This window comes from Podarcis muralis, chromosome 16 (genome assembly GCF_964188315.1).
Source record: "Podarcis muralis chromosome 16, rPodMur119.hap1.1, whole genome shotgun sequence".
Lineage (NCBI taxonomy): Eukaryota > Metazoa > Chordata > Lepidosauria > Squamata > Lacertidae > Podarcis > Podarcis muralis.
In genome coordinates this window covers 10,733,187-10,752,679 of record NC_135670.1, presented here as the reverse complement: position 1 = coordinate 10,752,679, position 19,493 = coordinate 10,733,187, and the positions used below count along the sequence as shown (strand labels likewise).

The window sequence follows — 19,493 nt, the reverse complement described above, 5'->3', positions numbered from 1 at the left end:
AAAGGAATTGGTGTTTTTTTCCAAAATATAGTCCGGCCCTCCACAGGGTCTGAGGGACAGTGGACTGGCCCCCTGCTGAAAAGGTTTGCTGACCCCAGTAACCGGTCCATGAGTCACCCCCGAACCGAGCCGCCCACTCAACGAGTATCCACGTGCTGCGCTAAACCGGTGCAGCGCGGTGGGAGGGGGGGGGACTCTCTTCCGTGGCTCCAAAAATCGCTTCTGCGCAGGAGCAATTTTTGGCGTCTGGGCATGCGCAGACGCAATTTTCGGTGTCATGCTGTGCTGGCCTGGCCCACAGATGATCTCTGCATTAGTGATCCGGCCCATGCCTAGTAAGCCTTGCCGACCCCTGGCTAAGAGGCTAACTCAAAAGGGAAAGAGCTGTGGTTTGCATGGCTAAGAACCCCCATTTGATCCCCACCATCCCTAGGGCTGAGAAATGCCAGAGAGCCTGCTGGTGGTCACTACAGACCAAGGTTGGGAAAGGGGCAGAATGTGGCCCTCCCAGCTTCTGTGCCTGGCCCTTGGCTACAGTCTAAAACACCCAGATAGGGCACCAGGCTGCAGAAAGCTGGCAGAAGCCACCCCAGTGTTAGGTCACCCTTCATAGGTTCGAGTGCCTGTCAATCACTCCGTTGGCTCAGCCCCAACTGGCTGCAACAGCAGGTGGCAGGTATATTTGAGAGGTCACATGTCAGTAAAAGGTAAAGGGACCCCTGACCATTAGGTCCAGTCATGACCGACTCTGGGGTTGTGGCGCTCATCTCGCTTTATTGGCCGAGGGAGCCGGCATACAGCTTCTGGGTCATGTGGCCAGCATGACTAAGCCGCTTCTGGCGAACCAGAGCAGCGCACGGAAATGCCATTTACCTTCCCACCGGAGCGGTACCTATTTACCTACTTGCACTTTGACGTGCTTTCGAACTGCTAGGTTGGCAGGAGCAGGGACCGAGCAACGGGAGCTCACCCCGTCGCGGGGATTCGAACCGCTGACCTTCTGATCGGCAAGTCCTAGGCTCTGTGGTTTAACCCTGCGTATAGGAGGCTCAGAACCTTCAGAGGCTGTTGGACTACAACTCCCATCATCCCTTGCCACTGGGCATGCTGGCTGGGGGCTAATGGGAGTTGAGAGTCCCTGAACCCCAATCTTCCTTTCCAATGTTTCCGCTCCCACTCCCCCCATCCAGAAGACCCCCAAAAGGACACGAGAGCCTGCCTACCTCGAAAGATCTTTATTGTCCTATGAGCGAGGGACTCGAAGTAATTTTTATTTCACTCCAACATCAACAAGTCCCAACGTCGCCCCACCCCACCCCCTCCGATTTAGGTTAACAGTTCCACGTCCACATTCATGTTGCACAATAGAAAGAGTCTCTTCTCTTGAATTGCGCCTGTGTTGCATGGAGACGGGAGGAGAGAGAGCAGGAGGGAGGGAGAATGTGGGGGGGAGGAGCTTCTATACCTCGCCACCCCCCCACCCCATCCCCCAGGAAAACAGGAAGAAACCAGTGGTCTCGATGCAAACTCACACTGAAGTTACAACAGCATGGCGATGGAGGTCCTCACCTGGGACTCCTCGGGTCTGTCAAATGTGGAGACACCCCCCCCAGTCATAATAATGGGATGGTGGGGTCGGGAATGGCAACATCTCTCCCCAGACACTCACACACGCCGGTCCCTTCGCGCACACACATGCTTTCCTCACGAGGTGAGAGCATTGTAGCCTGCGCATGGTAGAGTCTAAGGAGCATCAGGAAGCCTGGGAAAAGGGTGTGTGTCCCACCCCTGTCATAACCTGCAGCAATGCAGGAGCCACAACTAAAAAGTCCCTGGCAGGAGGCCATTTGAAGGCTGGAAGAAGCCCTGCCTCCTTAAGATTTTGGGAGAGGCAGAACCACTACAGTCCAGAAAAGTCCTATCTCAGGGACATGGAACAATGGTTGGGATCCAGAATACTGGAAGAGGCAGGAAGAAAGCAAATGTGTTTCTTCCTAAACTTTTTTTATAGAATCGTAGAGTCTGAAGGGACCACAAGGGTCACCTAATCCAACCCACCCCCATAGGGATCTTTGTCCCAACTGGGGCTCAAACTCATGAACCTAAGATTAAGAGTCTTATGCTCAACCTACTGAGCTATTCCAGGGTGTATCTACACTACAAGCTTGTTATCCTCCCACCCTCCCCGGAGGATCGTGGCATTCCAGGAGTGCTCAGAATTAGCCCAAGCCTTATTAAAATAAAAAATAAAATGGTGCTCCCGTCATTTGCTCAGAAAAGGGAGAACGAATTGTTAAGCCAGCCTAAATCTGTGGCTGTCCCAAGGTTGCACCCACACCAGATACGCAAAAACACCCTCCTGCCACCTTAAGCCACGTCTCCTCGCCCCCAAAGAATTCTGGGAACTGTAGTTTACTTAGGGTGCAGGGAATTGTAGCACCAAGGGGGTCTCCTAACAACTCTCAGCCCCCTTGACAAACAACAGTTCCTGAGATTCTTTGGTGGAAGTTCAAGGGCCGTTTTAACTGTGTGGTGGTGTTCCCAGCGTTCAAGGCAGATCCGTTAAAACGATTAGGTGTGACTAATTTAGGATTGAAAAACCATTGTATCTACTCTTGAGTAGAACATAGCTGGCCACAACACATGGCGTGGACAGGGCCCACGACCACAGGAGACGTGAATGACTATATGGGAAATGTGCGCCTGGGCCCTCCATTGCAAGCCAGGACAGGTCAGCCAAGTCCTGTCTTGCTTTATAGCCTAAGTCCAACATCCTTTTCCACCTTCCAACATCCTCAGCAGCCCTGAATGGCGGCTACGTCCCTAGGAATCTTGCTTTCCACATATGCAAGCCAACTCCGTAGGCGATAGCTTCCCTGCTAGCTACAGAGGCACCTGAGGGCTGCAGGCTAGTTTAGGGGGCCAGCTCTATGGCCCACACTCAAGCTCCAGCCTCCTCCCACCGCTCACTCACTGCCCTGCCAGCTCAGACACTGCAAAGAGCAGCACTGCCAGGAGTCAAGGCACATATGCGCTTACAAAACGCTTCCTGGAGTGTGCGGCTGGGGCTGGTTGCTTTTCTGCTTTTCCTTGTTGAGCCAGCAAAGTTTTCCCATCAGGCTGTGCAGAGAACAGGCAACACAGCCAGTCACACAAGCAACCAAGGAAGCGTCACTGCTGGACAGCCAATCAGGAGGAACAGCTGAGTAGGGCTCCGCCCCCAGCGCCCCCAACATCCGCCGCCTCATTCTACCTAATGGGAGGACCGGCCCTGTCTGGTCCCAGGATTCCTGAAGCCGTTCAGTTACGCTTTTTTTTTTGCGGTGGAGGTGTCCCCCCCTGCTTCCGCAATAACATTTGGTCCGTCGATTCTGCACAAAGCTTTTGATGGATGGATAGCCAAAAGCGAGAGCATTCGCCTGCCCCGACAGCTTACTTTGGAAGCGAAGTACCGTCCCCCTGGATGAGACTCAAAGTCCGTCTAGTCTAGTATCCCGTTTCTGACAGCTGACCAGCGAGGCAGGAAGGCAAGAGCTCTCCCCGTTTACCTGTCCCCAGCACCTGGCGTTCGAAGGCATACAGGCAACCCCCCATTTTTACGCGGTGGTTACATCCCGAGGCCTTTAACTGAAATTGCGTGTTTTGGGAACGCTGTTGAAAAAGCCTGTAAACACCATCTGAACTTCTGGAAAAAACCCTTTAAAAAAATAATGCACCAAACTTCACCACAATTGCTCCTTCCAAACCACCTCACTCAAACTCCCAACTTTCCACAGGCCTCAGAGGTCAAAGGCTCCTGAAATTGCTGGGCGCTATTTTTGCAACTATCACACTCTTTAAAGGACGTTTTTGCCACTTCTGGGTTTGTGGTGAAGCTCGGGTGCCTTGATTGCACATAAACAGGGAGTTGCCTGCACTGTCCCTGAACCCAGAGGCTACATTTAGGTAGCCAAGGGGCTGAGCCCACAAAGAAAGGTGTGCATGTGTGTTGTTGTCGTTTTAAACGGCAGGCAAAAAAAACTGGGGTGGGTCAAGGCGCCTGGCCCTTTGATCTCTCCCTGTTACAAAGCTGTTCAAAGGCACAGATCCTCAGTCGGTGAAAAATGGGGCCACCCAACTCCCAGTCAGGCTTCAGAAGGGAATCCTCAAACCCCCTCCCCTTTAAATGCATCTAAAGGCCAGGAGCAGTCAGTCTCCTGTAACTACAATGCCAGAAAGAGCTGCAGGCCTCCTGACACCCTGAGTGTGATGCTTAGCCCTCATGATCATGGAGGGGCTCAGTGGTGCAGAGTAAAAAAACAAAACTTAAGGGGAGAAGTGACGTCAAGGCTTCTAAAGCAGCCCAAACACAGAGGTTCACATACCCCATGTTGCTCTTGGTCTCTCCTCTCTCCCTCAGCCCCAGAAATGGCCTGCTTCAAAGCCAGACACCCCTTCCTCTGTGTCCCGTCCCCCACTTCCTTCCATTCTCAGAAAACTTGTTGAACAACCATGTTCTAAGAAAAAGAAGAAGGGCATTTTGTTTTGAAGCAATGGGTTGTGCAAAACAAGCCAGCCTTTGCACAACTGGCTCCGTTTGCACACACATGCGCGTGCACACACACACACACACACACACACTCACACACACACTCACACACAAAAAGGGTCCTTCGTTTCCCCATTCCCCAGATAACTTAGAGGGGGTTGGAAATGGGTGGGCCAAATGAACCTACAGCCCGTTTTTTGTTTTTGATTTTTTTTTTGCAGGGGCACTCAGTAATAAGGGAACAAGCCAGGGCGGAGGCTTTTGGGTTGCTTTTCCATTTCGTCTTCCCACTTTGCTCTCTCTCTGGGGTCACAGCGGAGTCCCCGAGGCCCTCCCCGCGGGGCCCGGCCTCTGCCCGTTGCGGTGGCAGCCCTCCCCGCCGTGCACGATCAGGACGGGGAAGTAGAGCGCGTCCTGGTAGCAGGGGGGGCTCTCGAGGGGCTCCGTCTCGATGCTGCTGCCCACATGGCTGCCGCTCAGGCTGCGCAGGATCCCCCCGCAGCGCCGGGCTCCGCTCAGCGAGAAGCGGCTGCAGCTGAAGGGCAGCCGGGCGTAGAGGGCCCGGGTGCCGCGCGAGGGCAAGGAGTTGCTGCTGACAGTCCGGCGGCAGCGCTGGCAGCTGCGCAGGTAGGCCGCCCCGGCCACCACGGTGGAGTCCATGAGAACGGCCTCCGAGTAGCTGGGCACCAGCTGCTGGTTGGAGCGGATGTGCCACTCCAGCTCGGTCATGTCCACCGTGTTGACGCGGGAGATGCGCCGGACGTAGCCGCCCACCGCGTCCAGCGGGCTGGGCCCGTCGTCCGCCCCAAAGAGTTTCTCCACGTGGTAGTGGACGTTGGCGGTGCGGTACTCCGCCAGCACCCGCAAGGGCCAGGAGAGGAGGAGGAAGGAGGCCAGCCAGAAGACCCACCGGCGGGTGTACCAGGGCGGACGCCCGGGGTCGGGGAAAACCATCATGTGCTCCTTGAAGTCCACGTTCTTGAGGTGCATGCCCTCGCGGGCCTCCATGTAGTCGTCCAGGCCTTCGTTCTCGCCGAAGAAGCGGGCCCGCTGGGTGAGGTAGGCCGCCTCGGCCTCCCCCGTGGCGAAGCTGAAGCACTTGGTGAAGCGCAGCTTGGTGACCGGGTAATCTGAGAGGCCCAGCAGCTCCTTGGAGACGTCCTTGACGCCGTGGCCGGCGTAGTCGAACTCGGTCTCAGCCACGTGGGTGTTGACGCGCTCGTGGTAGACCTGCGTGGTGGTGTAGGCGTCGCCGTTGCGGTAGCGGGTGACCTGCCGCGTGCGGCGGATGTAGTGGTAGCTGATGGCCTTCCACCAGATGCAGGGCGTGGCCTGCTGCATGCGCTGCACCTTCTCGTAGACGCTGGCCGTGTCCACGCGGTACTGCATCTGGCCCTTGGCGAAGCGGTGCCAGCACTCCACCAGGTAGACCACGTACAGCATCCCCAGGAAGGCCAGGGGGATGTAGATGTAGCCATTGGAGCACGGGCTGTCGTGGTAGACCAGGGAGGCGTCGCGGTAGGAGTCGACGTAGTTCAGGCGCGTCACCGTCGAGAGGCGGCACCAGGCCATGACGCCAAAGCAGCCGTACATCAGCAGCGTCAGCACCAGGCATTTCCAGTGGGACTCACGGCAGAGGGAGCTGCTCAGAGATTGCTTGAGGGGGCGCTGCTGCTCAGAGAGAGAGACAGAGAGACAGAGACAGAGAAAAACAAAATGGTAGGTTAGTGTCGCGGGCTGGCCGGCCGTAGAGGAATGGTGGAGGAACCCCAATACCTGAAGGACCGCCTCTTTCCATATGAACCTACCCGGACCCCGAGATCACCTTCCGAGGCCCTCCTTCGTGTGCCCCCTCCTTGAGAGGTCCAGAGGGTGGCAACACGAGAAGGGGCCTTCTCTGCAGTGGCTCCCTGTCTGTGGAATGCTCTCCCCAGAGAAGTTCGCCTTCATTATACCTTTAGGCGCCAGGCAAAAATGTTCCTTTTTAATCAGGCCTTTGGTTGATCCGATTAACATCCTATGCCCTTTTAAAATGTGCTGGGGGGGGGGGGCTATTGGGTTGTTGTTTTTACTTCTGTTAGGTATTTTGTGGTTTTATATCTTGATTTTATTCTGTGAACCGCCCTGAGACCCCCGGGTAAAAAGGTAAAGGTACCCCTGCCCATACGGGCCAGTCTTGCCAGACTCTAGGGTTGTGCGCTCATCTCACTCTATAGGCCGGGAGCCAGTGCTGTCCGCAGACACTTCCGGGTCACGTGGCCAGCGTGACAAGCTGCATCTGGCAAGCCAGAGCCGCACACGGAAACGCCGTTTACCTTCCCGCTAGAAAGCGGTCCCTATTTATCTACTTGCACCCGGGGGTGCTTTCGAACTGCTAGGTTGGCAGGCGCTGGGACCGAACAACGGGAGCGCACCCCGCCGCGGGGATTCGAACCGCCGACCTTTCGATCGGCAAGTCCTAGGTGCTGAGGCTTTAACCCACAGCGCCACCTGCGTCCCTTTTAGACCCCCGGGTATAGGGCGGTATATAAATTCAATAAAGAACAACAACAACCAGCTGGGGAACCACTAAGGGGAGAAGGCTCAGAGCTCAGGGAATAGTTTGTGGGTCAGAGGGAGAAGACTGTGGGGAAGAGGTGTCAGATGGTGAAGAGGCAGCAGGGTTTAATGAGTGGGGAGAGACTGTGGCAGTCCAGAGTCAGAAGCTGGAGAAGGGAGGCCAAGAAGCAGATGGGTGAGGCTTGTGAAGAGTCACGTGTGTCTCCCACTCCTGCTGCAACAAGCTCCCCCGTCCCCGTCCCCGTCCCCCCAGGAAGAGGAAAGACAGGCACAAAGGCGCAGTTTCTGATTGCCTGGGGGGAAACCCTGGAGAGACAAGAAGACATAGCTGGCTGTGGGGATGCAGGGACCTCTCCGCAACTGATCCATGGGAGCAACTCCTAGGACCAGAAGAGGTATGAAGAGAAAGGAGCAAAGACAGGCAAGTAGGCGGAGTATCAGATGGCTTGGGAAGGACGGAGAGGAGATTTAGGCAGCTGTGGGAAGGCAGGGATCCTCAGCCTCTGCAACTGCCTCATAGGGGCAAGGCCTACCAAGAAGAGTTGCTGTGCTCAGTAGGCTCAGCTGCCCTGAGCAGGCCTTGTTTCTGCTAATAAAGAGTTAAATTCGCGTACCCTTGTGTGATTTATTGCTGGCTGGCTCCCTGACAGCTAGATATTCCAGACCCTGTCCCTGAATGCCCAGGTTCTGTTAAAAGCAGCATATACAACGCAAGTCGCTAGTCCTCCTGCTGGTGCCCACTGGGATTGGTAGGGTGGAAGGCAGGGAGCCCAACAGTAGGGGGAGCTAGAGAGCCAGTGACAGGCAGAGCCAATGAATTCCAGCTCCTTCCACATCCTCCTCCTCCTCCCTGCTGAGTTCTCCAAGGGGCAACACTGAGACTAAGGAGGAGGAGGACAGGCAAAGTCATTCTTCTAGACTGGCTGGAAGTAAGAAGGCAGGCAGAGCTTAATGGGGCAGTGCCCCAGTTGCCCTAATAGACCAGCCTAGAAAGTACTGGTATATGGAAGAAAGCATATTGGCAGGATTCTGACCATCTGATCGTTAAGAGAAACAAGTTTCTAATGCTTTACTGAATCCTGGCAGCTATGATGAATGACAGGCCTGGCCACATCTTGCTGTTGCCGTTATCAGAACTACTAGACACATCAAGGATCATAGCACACGACTTGGATTTAGGCTGTTTAGCCAACACTGGAGGGGAGCAGTCTTTTTAGGGACATTAAGAAGAACGCTGTTGCTACATCAGACCCAAAGGGTCTAACCCAGTACCCTGCTTCTCGTGGAGAATAGGTTGGTGTTTCTAGGAAACCAGCATGTCTTCCTTCCATTGGAAACCCTTTAGCATTGGGGGTAGACTGCTCCTGAGCATGGAGGCTCCATTCAGACCCCAACAAACTTCTGGACTTACAGAAACTGTACTGCTGTCCAGTCTTTGTCCCCACCCCTCACCCCTGGGTTTTATTACAACTACACTGGTTCCAGGTTAGGCGAGCAGGGGTGTGTTTTCATTTTGTGTGTGGTCACTGTCCTCCTGACACAGATCGAACCAGGCTCCTGGCACGTGGATCACCTGGCTTAAAACTTTTCAACAAGGTTTACGGTTGGCCCATCTCCCTCGCGAACTGCGCCCTCTGTTGTGGGAAGCGATGCTCTGGGTTTATGTGCCAATTGTCGTTCTGCCTCGGACCAGCGCTGCCCACATCCTCCCACCCTGGTTTCCCATCCCAGGATGCAAAGGTTTTGGCAAAGGCTTCTGGGAAATGTGCCAAGAGCAAATGGCTATTAGGGTGGCCCCTGGGGGGGGGGGCCAGGGAGAGGCATTGGGAAGGAGCTTGTCCATTTGCAGTCCTGCACTCAGACAGCAGGAGGTAGAGAAGAGGAAGGAAAACACGTGATGAGAGCGTAAGAGGACTGCGCCTTGGTTGAACTAAAAAGCTTATGGAGTCCAGAATCCCGTTCCTCAGAGAAGTGTTAGAAACTCAGATCTATAAGCCAAAGGGCACCTTAAACCTTGGTATGGTCTCCACAACAGAATGCCTAGGCACCTTTTCCCTCAATGAGTTTTATCATTATCACCGTCATAATTTCTATACTGGTTTTTGTTTTAAAGAAAAGTACGCAGCAAGCTCCCTGCATGTAAAAAGCCAGAGCGTCAGGGGAAAGCGTTCTGCTTAAGTTTTCTCCTTGGCTTGCTAGATTTCTATATGCAGTGACATGTGCTTTATTTTAGTGGAATTACATTTAAACATGCAAAACTCCTCCCACCAGCTGCAAGCAAAAGCCCGATGTGGTTCAGCCCATACTCAGTTCTGCCAAATGTATAAACAGGAATGAAAACACTAAAACCAGACTGGGGGGGAATCAATAATCAGGCCCACAAACTGCACGGGCAGGTAGCTCTGAAAAGGGCCGCACTACCCCACAGATGTTGAAGAAAACAAGCTGAGAGCCCCCTTGTTTAATTTCTCATGTCGATATTAATAGAATTTCCATCCAGATTGGAACACACAACATAGCACTGGCCTGCACTACTACTCCTGGCCAGTAGGGTGGGGGGCACAAGGAATTATGGGAAATGGACGGGGCATCATGGGAAGTATATCTGCTTCTAGTTGCTTAAATGCACAGTATGCCTGAAGGGTATTTTTTAAATTACTGATTTGACTATGTTATTTAATCATAATTATATAAAGATACAGAGGGACGCGGGTGGCGCTGTGGGTAAAAGCCTCAGCGCCTAGGGCTTGCCGATCGAAAGGTCGGCGGTTCGAATCCCCGCGGCGGGGTGCGCTCCCGTTGTTCGGTCCCAGCGCCTGCCAACCTAGCAGTTCGAAAGCACCCCTGGGTGCAAGTAGATAAATAGGGACCGCTTACTGGCGGGAAGGTAAACGGCGTTTCCGTGTGCTGCGCTGGCTCGCCAGAAGCAGCTTTGTCACGCTGGCCACGTGACCCGGAAGTGTCTCCGGACAGCGCTGGCCCCCAGCCTCTTAAGTGAGATGGGCGCACAACCCTAGAGTCTGGCAAGACTGGCCCGTACGGGCAGGGGTACCTTTACTTTACCTTTATATAAAGATATGGTTAAGATTCTTTCTCCCCAACAATATTCGGAACTGACCCGAGTCAAGATTTTTGAAAAAATGTTTTAGATACTCGAAATGCCAAATTTTTAGGTGCTCATGGGATCTAGGATACAAGGATCTTGCAGCACTGAAATACAGGTGCCCCTGAAAGCTGTGGGGGGCTTAGCCCAGGAATCGCCAACCCAGCACCACCAAAGGCTCGGAGCTCCCATTTAATTTCATTCTTTCTTTAAAAATCTCTAGCTCTCCTGGAAAGCACAAAATGTGCAGGTAACCTTCTAAGCGATTTATGTGAAGTGAGATTGCGTTGCAGCTGCCTTGTATATTTCTCCTGGCGCTGAAGACTGCTCCCTGTTGCTGTTAGGCAGAAGCAGCGCCAGGGCCTGTGTGTGTGTGTAATCAATACTGTGTGATCTTCACAATCAGGGCCAGCAGGACGCTGCTGACATCCCGCAGGAAACGTAAGGTTGCCAGAGGTGGCTGTCTCTCCAAGTTCATGTTATGTTGTGTTCCCTGTGGCAGCCATTTTGTGTTACGCCACACCCACACCCACAGAGCTATTGATTTGTGACTGGTGCCACCAGCAACCTCTCAAAATTCAGAATGTGCCCACTGGGCACAAAATGTTGGCGATCCTTGGCTTCACCCATCAAGACACCAGCAGAAAGAGAGCCTGCTGGATCAGTCCAGTGGCCTAACTAGTCCAGCATCTTGTTCTCACAGTGGCCATCCAAGATGGCGGCCATCACTGCCTCCTGGAGGAGAGAAGCCATCAAGACCCCCTTCCTACCTGGCAGGACTAAAGTCTAGCCTTCACCGTCATAATAGATCAGAGCAGGAAGTGTTTCCCAAACTTGGGTCTCCCGCTGTTTTTGAACTACAGCTCCCATCATCCCTGACCACTGGTCCTGCTAGCTAGGGATGATGGGAGCTGTAGTCCAACAACAGCTGGAGACCCACGTTTGGGAAACCCTGCTCCAGATGATGCTGGACTCCAACTCCCATCATTCCTGACCATCGGCCATGCTGGCTGGGACTGATGGGAGTTAGAGTCCAACAGGATCCAAAGGGCCACCGGTCCACCCCATACCAGACAGGAGGATCCACTGGGCCAATGTGGCAGAATGGGCTTTGCCTTATATTCTACTGGGGCTCAGAACTGCCATCTCAGCACAGGCAGGGAAAACAGTTGGTGCCACCGCTTGGCAGGATCAGGCTGATACGGGGGGTGAAGGGCACTGGAATTGGCAGACAGGAAAGAGGCAGCTCAGGAAGTGGGACCATGAAGGACCTTGAAAGATGTAAGGTGAAGAGTCGGAGGCTAGAAGGCTAGCAATATCCTGCCGCTTTCAATTGTCCTGTCTTACTTCGCTGAAAGAATCTTGGAAACTGCAGTTTGATAAGGGTGCTGAGCACTGTTTGGAGACGCCTGTTCCTTGCGCACAGAGACAATTCCCAGAGTGACTTAGCAGCCGATCCTTTAAGAGACTCCCCCATTCCTCTTCACAGAGCCACAATTCCCAGAGCACCCTGGGCAGATGAACTGACCATTAATTCACTCTGGGAATTTGGTCCTGTGAGGAACAGGGGCGTCTGTTAACAACAGCGGTTCCAAGAGTGGTTACACAATATATCCTTCTTCCCAGGGAACTCTGGGAACTGAAGCTCTGTGAGGGGAATAGGGGTTTCCGAACAACTGTCAGCACCCTTAACAAACTTCACTTCCCAGGATTCTTTGGGGGATGCCAGGACTGTTTAAAGCGGTGTGATATTGCCTGAAGCGCAGATGTGGCCTCTGAATGCCAGATTATGAGAACCGTAAGCAGGGAGAGATGCTGTTGCAATTAAGGTCCAGCTTGCAGACTCGAGACACCTGGTTGACCATTGCAAGGAACAGGACGCTGAACCAGATGGGCCATTGGCCTAACCCAGCAGGCTCTTATTATGTTCTATGAGCAAATCCATTAGACGTCTCACCAAAAAAATTCTCCTTCCCATTTCAGCTCCCTGTCCTTTAAATATTGCCTCTGTTGTTGATGAGGGAGGTGGGTGACTCCAATAAGCTCACTTCTGTGTGGATTCTAGCAACCACCAAGTATCAGGCTGTACTACAGGAGCTACCTTGTCCTCCTGGCCTGGATGTTGTCATCAGTTCTGCTCCTGGATCCGACCGGGCGGGCTCTGTTTATCAAGGCCAAGAAACCCAGAAATGCTGCTTGCACCAGCTAGGGCTCTCAACTGCATTTTAAAACATGTAACTTGTGCACTTGTGTTTAAGCTTGCTTTATCCTCCTCCCTCCCCGTTCCTTTTTCCTTGTGTGTCATGTCTCTTCAGATTAAAAAGCTTGAGGGCAGGGATTGTCTCTGAATGACTTTTGCAAGCCACTGTCGGAAAGCCTTTTTTTTCGCAAAAGGGCGGGGTATAAACCCCTCCTGTAAGTAAACAAACAATAAATACGTGTGCGTGCGTGGGGATATTGATCTGGGGATCTTTGGAGGAAGGAAGCGGGCAGGTTTGTCCTCCAGATAAATCTGAATTTTCTCCCATCAGCTAAAGGAGAAACTGTTCCCATTTATCTCTCTCCTCTTGCCACAAGACACCTAACACCAGCTTTTCCTGCAGGCTTAGGAGAGAAATGGTGGAAAGGTTGCACCATCATCAACTCCCAATGGTGCGCAATCATCTCCAAAAATACAGCCTTTCCTCCCCTTTTTTCATTATTTCTCTTCCACCTGCAAGGCTTGGTGGCAGGATTTTCTCCCCCTCGCCATCGGACGCCCCTCACATTAAAAGCCCCACCAAGCCACCTCCCCTCCCTCGTCCCCTTGCCTGCTCGCTTTGTCTCCCACCCCCGACAACTCCCCTTTCTTCAGAGACAATCCCTCCACCATCCCCATCAGGAGTCGCTGCCACCAGCAGGGAAAAAAAGAGAGAGCGAGCGAGCAGCAAAGCGGAGAGAAGGACGTTGCCTGCTTCTGGTGCAATGCAGAACTTCGTGCGGGCGGACGTTTCCCCCCACCCGCCACGACCCCCTCCCCCAACGCCGGTAGCAAAACACACACCCCTTTCTTTGCAGATCCATAAAGGCTTCCTCTAGCCCTAACCGATTTCTCTCCCTCCCTCCATCCCCGAGCTCGGAATCCCCCGCGAAAACCCGCCACCGTCACCCCTTTCTGGACGCGCACAATACACAACTCCAAATCACAACGCGGCAAAAAAAAATCCCTGCGATGCTGCCGAGAGTGGTGATGGTGGAGGCGAGGAATTGGGGGGAGGGTCTCCTATGGCGATGATGGGACAAATGAAGCCCTGCTCGCACCGTCCCCTCTACCCGCTCCCCCCCCCCCCACATCCCCGTTTATTTTTAACCCCCGTCTGGCTATTAATAAGACACAAAGCAGCACGTGTTCCCTGCAGCAAAACCGCCGTTGTCTCCCTTCCCCACCCACCCACCCAAAACACCCACCCCCACGCAGCCTCGCCCACCATCGGGGGTGGGGTAAGTGGTCCGAAGCTCGGAGAAGCGGGCCCCGATCCAGGAGTCTCGACCACCTGCCCCACCCCGCTTTTCCCGGAGTTTGGAGAAGCCCCCCGGGGTCTCCAAATCGGTGCGCCCAGGGCGCAGCGCAAAGCGCGCCTTTCTCTGGCCCTGGGCTTCGGGGGCTGGCCGGCCTTACCTCTTCCCGAGGGGGTCCCCCCGCGGGGGTGAGCGTGGGGAGCTCCCCCGCCCCCGGCTGCTGCGCCCCCTCTTCTTCTGCCAAGCCTGGCATGGTTCACGCGTGGCGCCGCCAGCAGGCGCCCCGGCCGCATGTTAGGGGCGGACGAGGGGCTCCGCGGCCCCGAGGCAGGAGCGGCGCCGACTCGCCCAGTCTCTGCAGCGGGGCATGGAGACGGCCGCCTCGCCTGCTTGCTTGCCTGCCTGCCTGCCTGGCGCGCACCTTCCCCGGGCTCTCCGCTCGCCGCCCGCGCGCTCAGCTCCGGCTCCGCCCTCCTCCTAGCGGCTGGAAGGGAGCCCGCACCGAGCCAGGGCCGCCTTCCCCGCGCTGGGCCACCCCCGCCCGAGGCCCCAGCCAGGGGCCACACGCGGCCTCGGCCTCAGCGCCTCCCGGAGCTCTCCAGCCGCTTCGCCCCAATCCTCCATCTCTTCCTTGGGGGCATGACTAAGCACTGTCTAGTGCTTGCCCCGTGATTCGCGCGGTCAAGGGATCTGGCCTGCTGCTCGTCTGAACGCAGCACACGCGACTCCGGAGAGCGCCTCTCCCTGCTCCTCCTCTCCTATCTTATGTTCACGTCACTTCGGAAGGCGCCTTGCTTTTGCTTTAAGAGGAGTCCTGCAGACGTTTCGCGGTTCTATGCACCTTGGCATCATACGGTGGTCCTTTTTGGTGAGGCCGAGGGGCGGGTGGTCTTCTTGTCATCTGGGCAGCCCAGGACCTCCAGACACAACTGCCCAGGCTTGAGCCCCGGGGTGGTCACTTCAGTGCTGCTAACGCAGTGGTTTGACTTCACCCCTGGAGGCGCACAGGGATGCGAACAAAATTAAGCATCAGGCCCCGTTTAGTCCAGCATGATGAGCGCCGCAACCCGAGTCGGTCACGACTGGACCTAATGGTCAGGGGTCCCTTTACCTTTACCTTTTACCTGTTCTCACAGTGGCCAAGCAGGTGCCTGGGGGAAACCAGCACGCAGGATTTGACTAAAAGGGAACTCTCCCCCGTTGCAGATCCCAGCCGCTCCTATTCAGAGCACAGCGCGGCCATCCTGGTTACTAGCCGTTTATACCAATGAATTTGTTTGATAATCTTTTGAAAGCAGTCCAAGTTAGTGGAGCCCTGCTCCACCAACCTCAATCCGCCTTGAGTCAGCTCCCTCCTGCCTGCCTTCTTACTTACATCCAGCCCAGAAGGGGGGTCGCCTTGCCTATCAGCTCCCTCCCCCTAAGTTTCAGAGTTGCCTCTTGCAGAACTCAGCAAAAAGGAGGAGGAGGAGGATGGGGACAAAACTAGAATGACTTGGCTCTGCCTGCCATTTCTCTGGCGCCACCTACTGTTAGCCTCCCTGCCTTCTGCCCAATGAGCACCAGCCTCCGCAGGAGTTGGCAGTCAGCCCTTCTGAGGCTAATGGACCTTATTCCTAAGCAAGGAGGTCATAGGATTGCAATCTCAGCTTCCTGGCACTTACCAAGTCCCTGGAGGCATCGGTTGATGTATATATAATATGTGTGGACCAGATCCAAGTGATGTCGGAACTAGAAAACAGGGATGGCAAAGCTGGGGAGCCTCCAGGTGCTCCCTGACTCCAACCCCCCTCAGCCCCAGCCATAGCCAATGGTCAGGTTGTTGAGGGTTGGAGTCCATCTGTGACCTAGATGTTTCTCTATTCTAGCTGTGTTGCCCTAAAACACTCTTTTGCCTCCTCAAGGCACAATGAGTTTCAAGGATGTACACACCATAGGTTTAAATCGACCTCCTCACAAGTGAGAACTGTAGTATATGAAGGGTGCTGGGAATTGTAGCTCTGTGAGAGGTAAACTACAGTTCCCATTATTATTTGAGGGAAGTCATGTGCCTACTTCACTCATATAATCCAGGTTATATTTGCTCCCTTTATCAATTCAGGGCTTCATATAACGCAGTTTTAGAGGTGGGATCTCTCCATCGTCCCCCACAGAAAAAGCACACGGAGACCACTTGGGTATAAGATGGGAAACTTGCAAATAGATTCTTACGTGGATCCAACGCGGTGTCTTCCTGAGACTTGCTGGGGGGGAGATTTTTTGTTATTTAGTAGCAGCCTCATACCTTTCATTGCCCAGGAAGCCTAAAAACACACACACAAAAACCCAAAGAAATCAGTGCAGTTTTTAAACCAGCGGCTAAAATCAGAGCTGTTTTGAAAGTTCAGCCTGCCATCTTGATTCGAAATGGCATCCATTTGTATCCAAACAAGGACAAAAACCTGCTCCTTGATCTCATGGAAAATTTGGTTAAAATCAGTGCAGCTTTGAAAAGTTCTCTCCGCCATCTTGATTCAAAATGGCTGGTGGGGGAGATGGGAATTGGAGTCCAAGAACACCTGCAGGGCCCATCCCTGATATGGATGCTACTAGTGAGCTTCCCTTGGGAGAGTCCCAGAGCCTGGGTGCAGCCATTGAAGAGGACCTCTTCCTGGTCATAGAACTGCAGAGTTGGAAGGGATCCCAAGGGCCATGTAGTCGAACCCCCTGGCCCTAAGCAAGAAGACTTCAGGGGGCATTCTACCACACAGGAGAAGGGCCCTCTTACAATGCTCTCAGTAGGCAGGCTGGTTCATATTGTTGCATGCCAACCCATTCTCCGAGTCGTGCGAGATCCCAGGGGTTCCAGGTGCGCTTACCCAGGCTCCATGTTTCCTTTTGGAAATGAGGGACAGTGGAGACTGTGGTGTCTTTCTGATATATGGTTTATTTACACATATATATAACCTGAGCCTGAGATGGGAGGGGCTCACTGCACTAACACTCCCACAGGATCTTGCTTCTCTGATAGGCACAGCCTGGATCCAAAACCAGATCTCGGCCATTGTGCTCTGACCCTCTCTCCAGCTTGCCGCATTTACCAGACTGCAACCTTTTCCCTCCAGGACATATTCCAGCCAACTCTAAACTCTAAAGCCTTGCTTTTGTTCTTCTAAGTAATGCTAAGCTGGAGGAGGGACCCCATTCATTTTGGCACCTGGCAGGGAGCTCCCTATCCTTTCTTAATGGACCGTTACATTTCCTTTTGTTTTTCTGATGGCTCATCTCCCAGGCGATTACAGTGATACATCGGGTTAAGTACTTAATTCGTTCTGGAGGTCCGTTCTTAACCTGAAACTGTTCTTAACCTGAAGCACCACTTTAGCTAATAGGGCCTCCTGCTGCTGCCGTGCCGCTGGAGTCTGATTTCTGTTCTTATCCTGACGCAAAGTTCTTAACCTGAAGCACTATTTCTGGGTTAGCGGAGTCTGTGACCTGAAGCGTATGTAACCTGGAGCGTATGTAACCCGAGGTACCACTGTACCTCATTGGGGAACTGGCCAGGCTTATATTTTCACCCAAGGAGACTTGCTTAAATTCTAACATTTACTAGATCAAGGAATTTGGGGGGAGTCTGGCACCCTTGAACTCATTACAATACAGAAGAAGGCAGGCTTTCAGATATCCTGCTCCAGGGGTGGGCAGCCTTAGACCCTTGAGACCAGCCACTTCAGACCTCTGGCAGGAGACACCTGTCCCTCTTCAAGCAGCCTAGTGGGCAGGCAGGGGGAAACAGAGGGGCGGCATAGGGAGAGAGATATAGAGAAGGAGTGGCAGAGGGAGGGGTGACAAAGAAAAAATAAGGGGTGGCAGAGAGAGAAAGAAAAGGTGGTAAAGAGAGAGAGAAGGGAGTGTGTGCAGGGGGTTGCAGAGAGAGAAAGAGGGAGAGAGAGAATCATAGAATTATAGAGCTGAAAGGGACCCCAAGGGTCATCCAGTCCAACCCCTTCAATGTAGGAATTTTTGAGCCAACATGGGGCTCAAACCTGTGACCCTGAGATTAAGAGTCTCATGCCCTACTGACTGAGCTATCCCAGAAAGGGGGGGGTGTGTGTTTCCATCCACTTTTGTCTCTGGCTGTGTCAGCTGCCAGTATACAGCCCCCTTTACATAACTTGATGACCCCTGCTCCATAGCAATTGTTGTTATACAATTCCATTCACCATATAGATGGGTTTATGAAGCATTTCTTAATCCTTCTGCTGTGCTGAAGAAGAATTCCACCAAACAGTGGGTATATCTGGAATCACTGTTCACTACGTCTGTTTGCAGACCACTTCGGCAGCATTGGACATCATAAAACAAAGCTTTACGGCTTGTTTTCACCAGATAAGAATCTGATCCATTGCTTCTTTCAGAGACTTGCATAGTCTACAAAGATTTTCAGAGACTTATAAGACTTATGTTTATTTGGTTCTATGTTTTCAAGAGAATCCATCCAGAGTGCATATTTTGTGTCTTTCAGAGATTTATAAGATCTCTGGTTATTTGGTTTTGCAGAGAGTGCATATTTCATATACAGTGGTACCTCGGGTTACAGACGCTTCAGGTTACAGACCCTTCAGGTTACAGACTCCGCAAACCCATAAATAGTACCTCGGGTTAAGAACTTTGCTTCAGGATGAGAACAGAAATCGCACAGCAGTGGTGTGGCAGCAGCAGCGGGAGGCCCCATTAGCTTAAAGTGGTACTTCAGGTTAAGAACAGTTTCAGGTTAAGAACGGACCTCCGGAACGAATTAAGTTCTTAACCCGAGGTACCACTGTATTTCATACTGTTTAGTGTTCTGTATAGATTATATAAAGAGTTTATATTGATATCGCATTGTTGTACTTGGTCATCATGTTGCCTTGGATATCACTGAGTATACAGCCCCAACACGATACCCCAGATGGAAGGTGGCCCTTGACAGGGGGGAAAAGGTTCCCTCCTCATGGCCTCATCTCAACCCATAACGTTGTGGATTAGCTGCATGAATTTGGGCAAGCTGCCATCAGCTTGTCCTCAGGTTCTTCTTATCAAATGAGGGGATATTGGCCAATGGTAGCTTCTCCCAACCTGGTGTCCTCCCGATGTCTTGGACTACAACTCCCATCAGCCCTAGCACAGCACAGACATGGAACACATCCCTACATGGAACCGCATAAGAGCAGAGTACTGTACCCTCCTGCTGGAGCTGAACACTTGCATTTCCAGAGCTGTTCAGTAGATGGCAGGGTTGGGTTGAGAAATACACCTGAATTAGTCCTAAGGGAGTATTAGTGTTGGGAGTGAATGTTAATATTCTCTTGTAAAAATATAACTATATGATCATATTGCAGTAATGAGTTGTGTGATGGTATGTTGATTGGGGCAAGGATGTAGGCAGGTAAAGGCTTGCCTGAGGACATATTGCTATGGTCATTAATTACTGTTTACTTCTATAAATTATAATAAATGTACCAGCATTTGGGATTTATTAGTTTATTTAAAAAAAATGTGATGGGGGAAGGGCATGACAGAGGTGTACAAAATGATTTAAGGCATGGAGAAGGTGGATAGAAAATAATTTTTCTCCATCTCTCATAACACTAGAGCCCAGGGCTAATCCAAAAATCTGAATTTTGGGAGATTTCGGACAGGAATGCCATATATACATAGTTTCAGGGTTCTAGCCAATGCCAGCCTCAGCAGACCCATTGAAATTAATTGCTATTACTAATTTGGTTCTTGTCTGTGCAACACTTTAAAAAAAATTCTGAGAAATTAATTGAGCAGATTAGCTCT

General features: G+C 52.7%; 1 protein-coding gene across 1 annotated transcript; it reads right to left on the bottom strand.

The window, feature by feature from the left end:
* Window positions 1–1,220: 1,220 nt before the first annotated feature.
* TMEM151A (transmembrane protein 151A) lies at window positions 1,221–14,319 on the bottom strand. The gene is made up of 2 exons (XM_028709727.2): window positions 13,849–14,319; window positions 1,221–6,199 (listed from the first exon to the last, which is right to left on the bottom strand). The coding sequence occupies exons 1-2, from the start codon at window positions 13,939–13,941 to the stop codon at window positions 4,838–4,840; spliced, it is 1,455 nt and encodes a 484-aa protein (XP_028565560.2). The 5' UTR covers window positions 13,942–14,319; the 3' UTR covers window positions 1,221–4,837.
* Between the last annotated feature and the right edge of the window lie 5,174 nt (window positions 14,320–19,493).

Coding starts and splice junctions, on each gene's coding strand:
- TMEM151A (XM_028709727.2), bottom strand. CDS start 13,941: ATGCCAGGCTTGGCAGAAGAAGAGGGGGCGCAGCAGCCGGGGGCGGGG. Junction 6,200..13,848: donor GGGGACCCCCTCGGGAAGAG/GTAAGGCCGGCC, acceptor CTCTCTGAGCAG/CAGCGCCCCCTCAAGCAATC.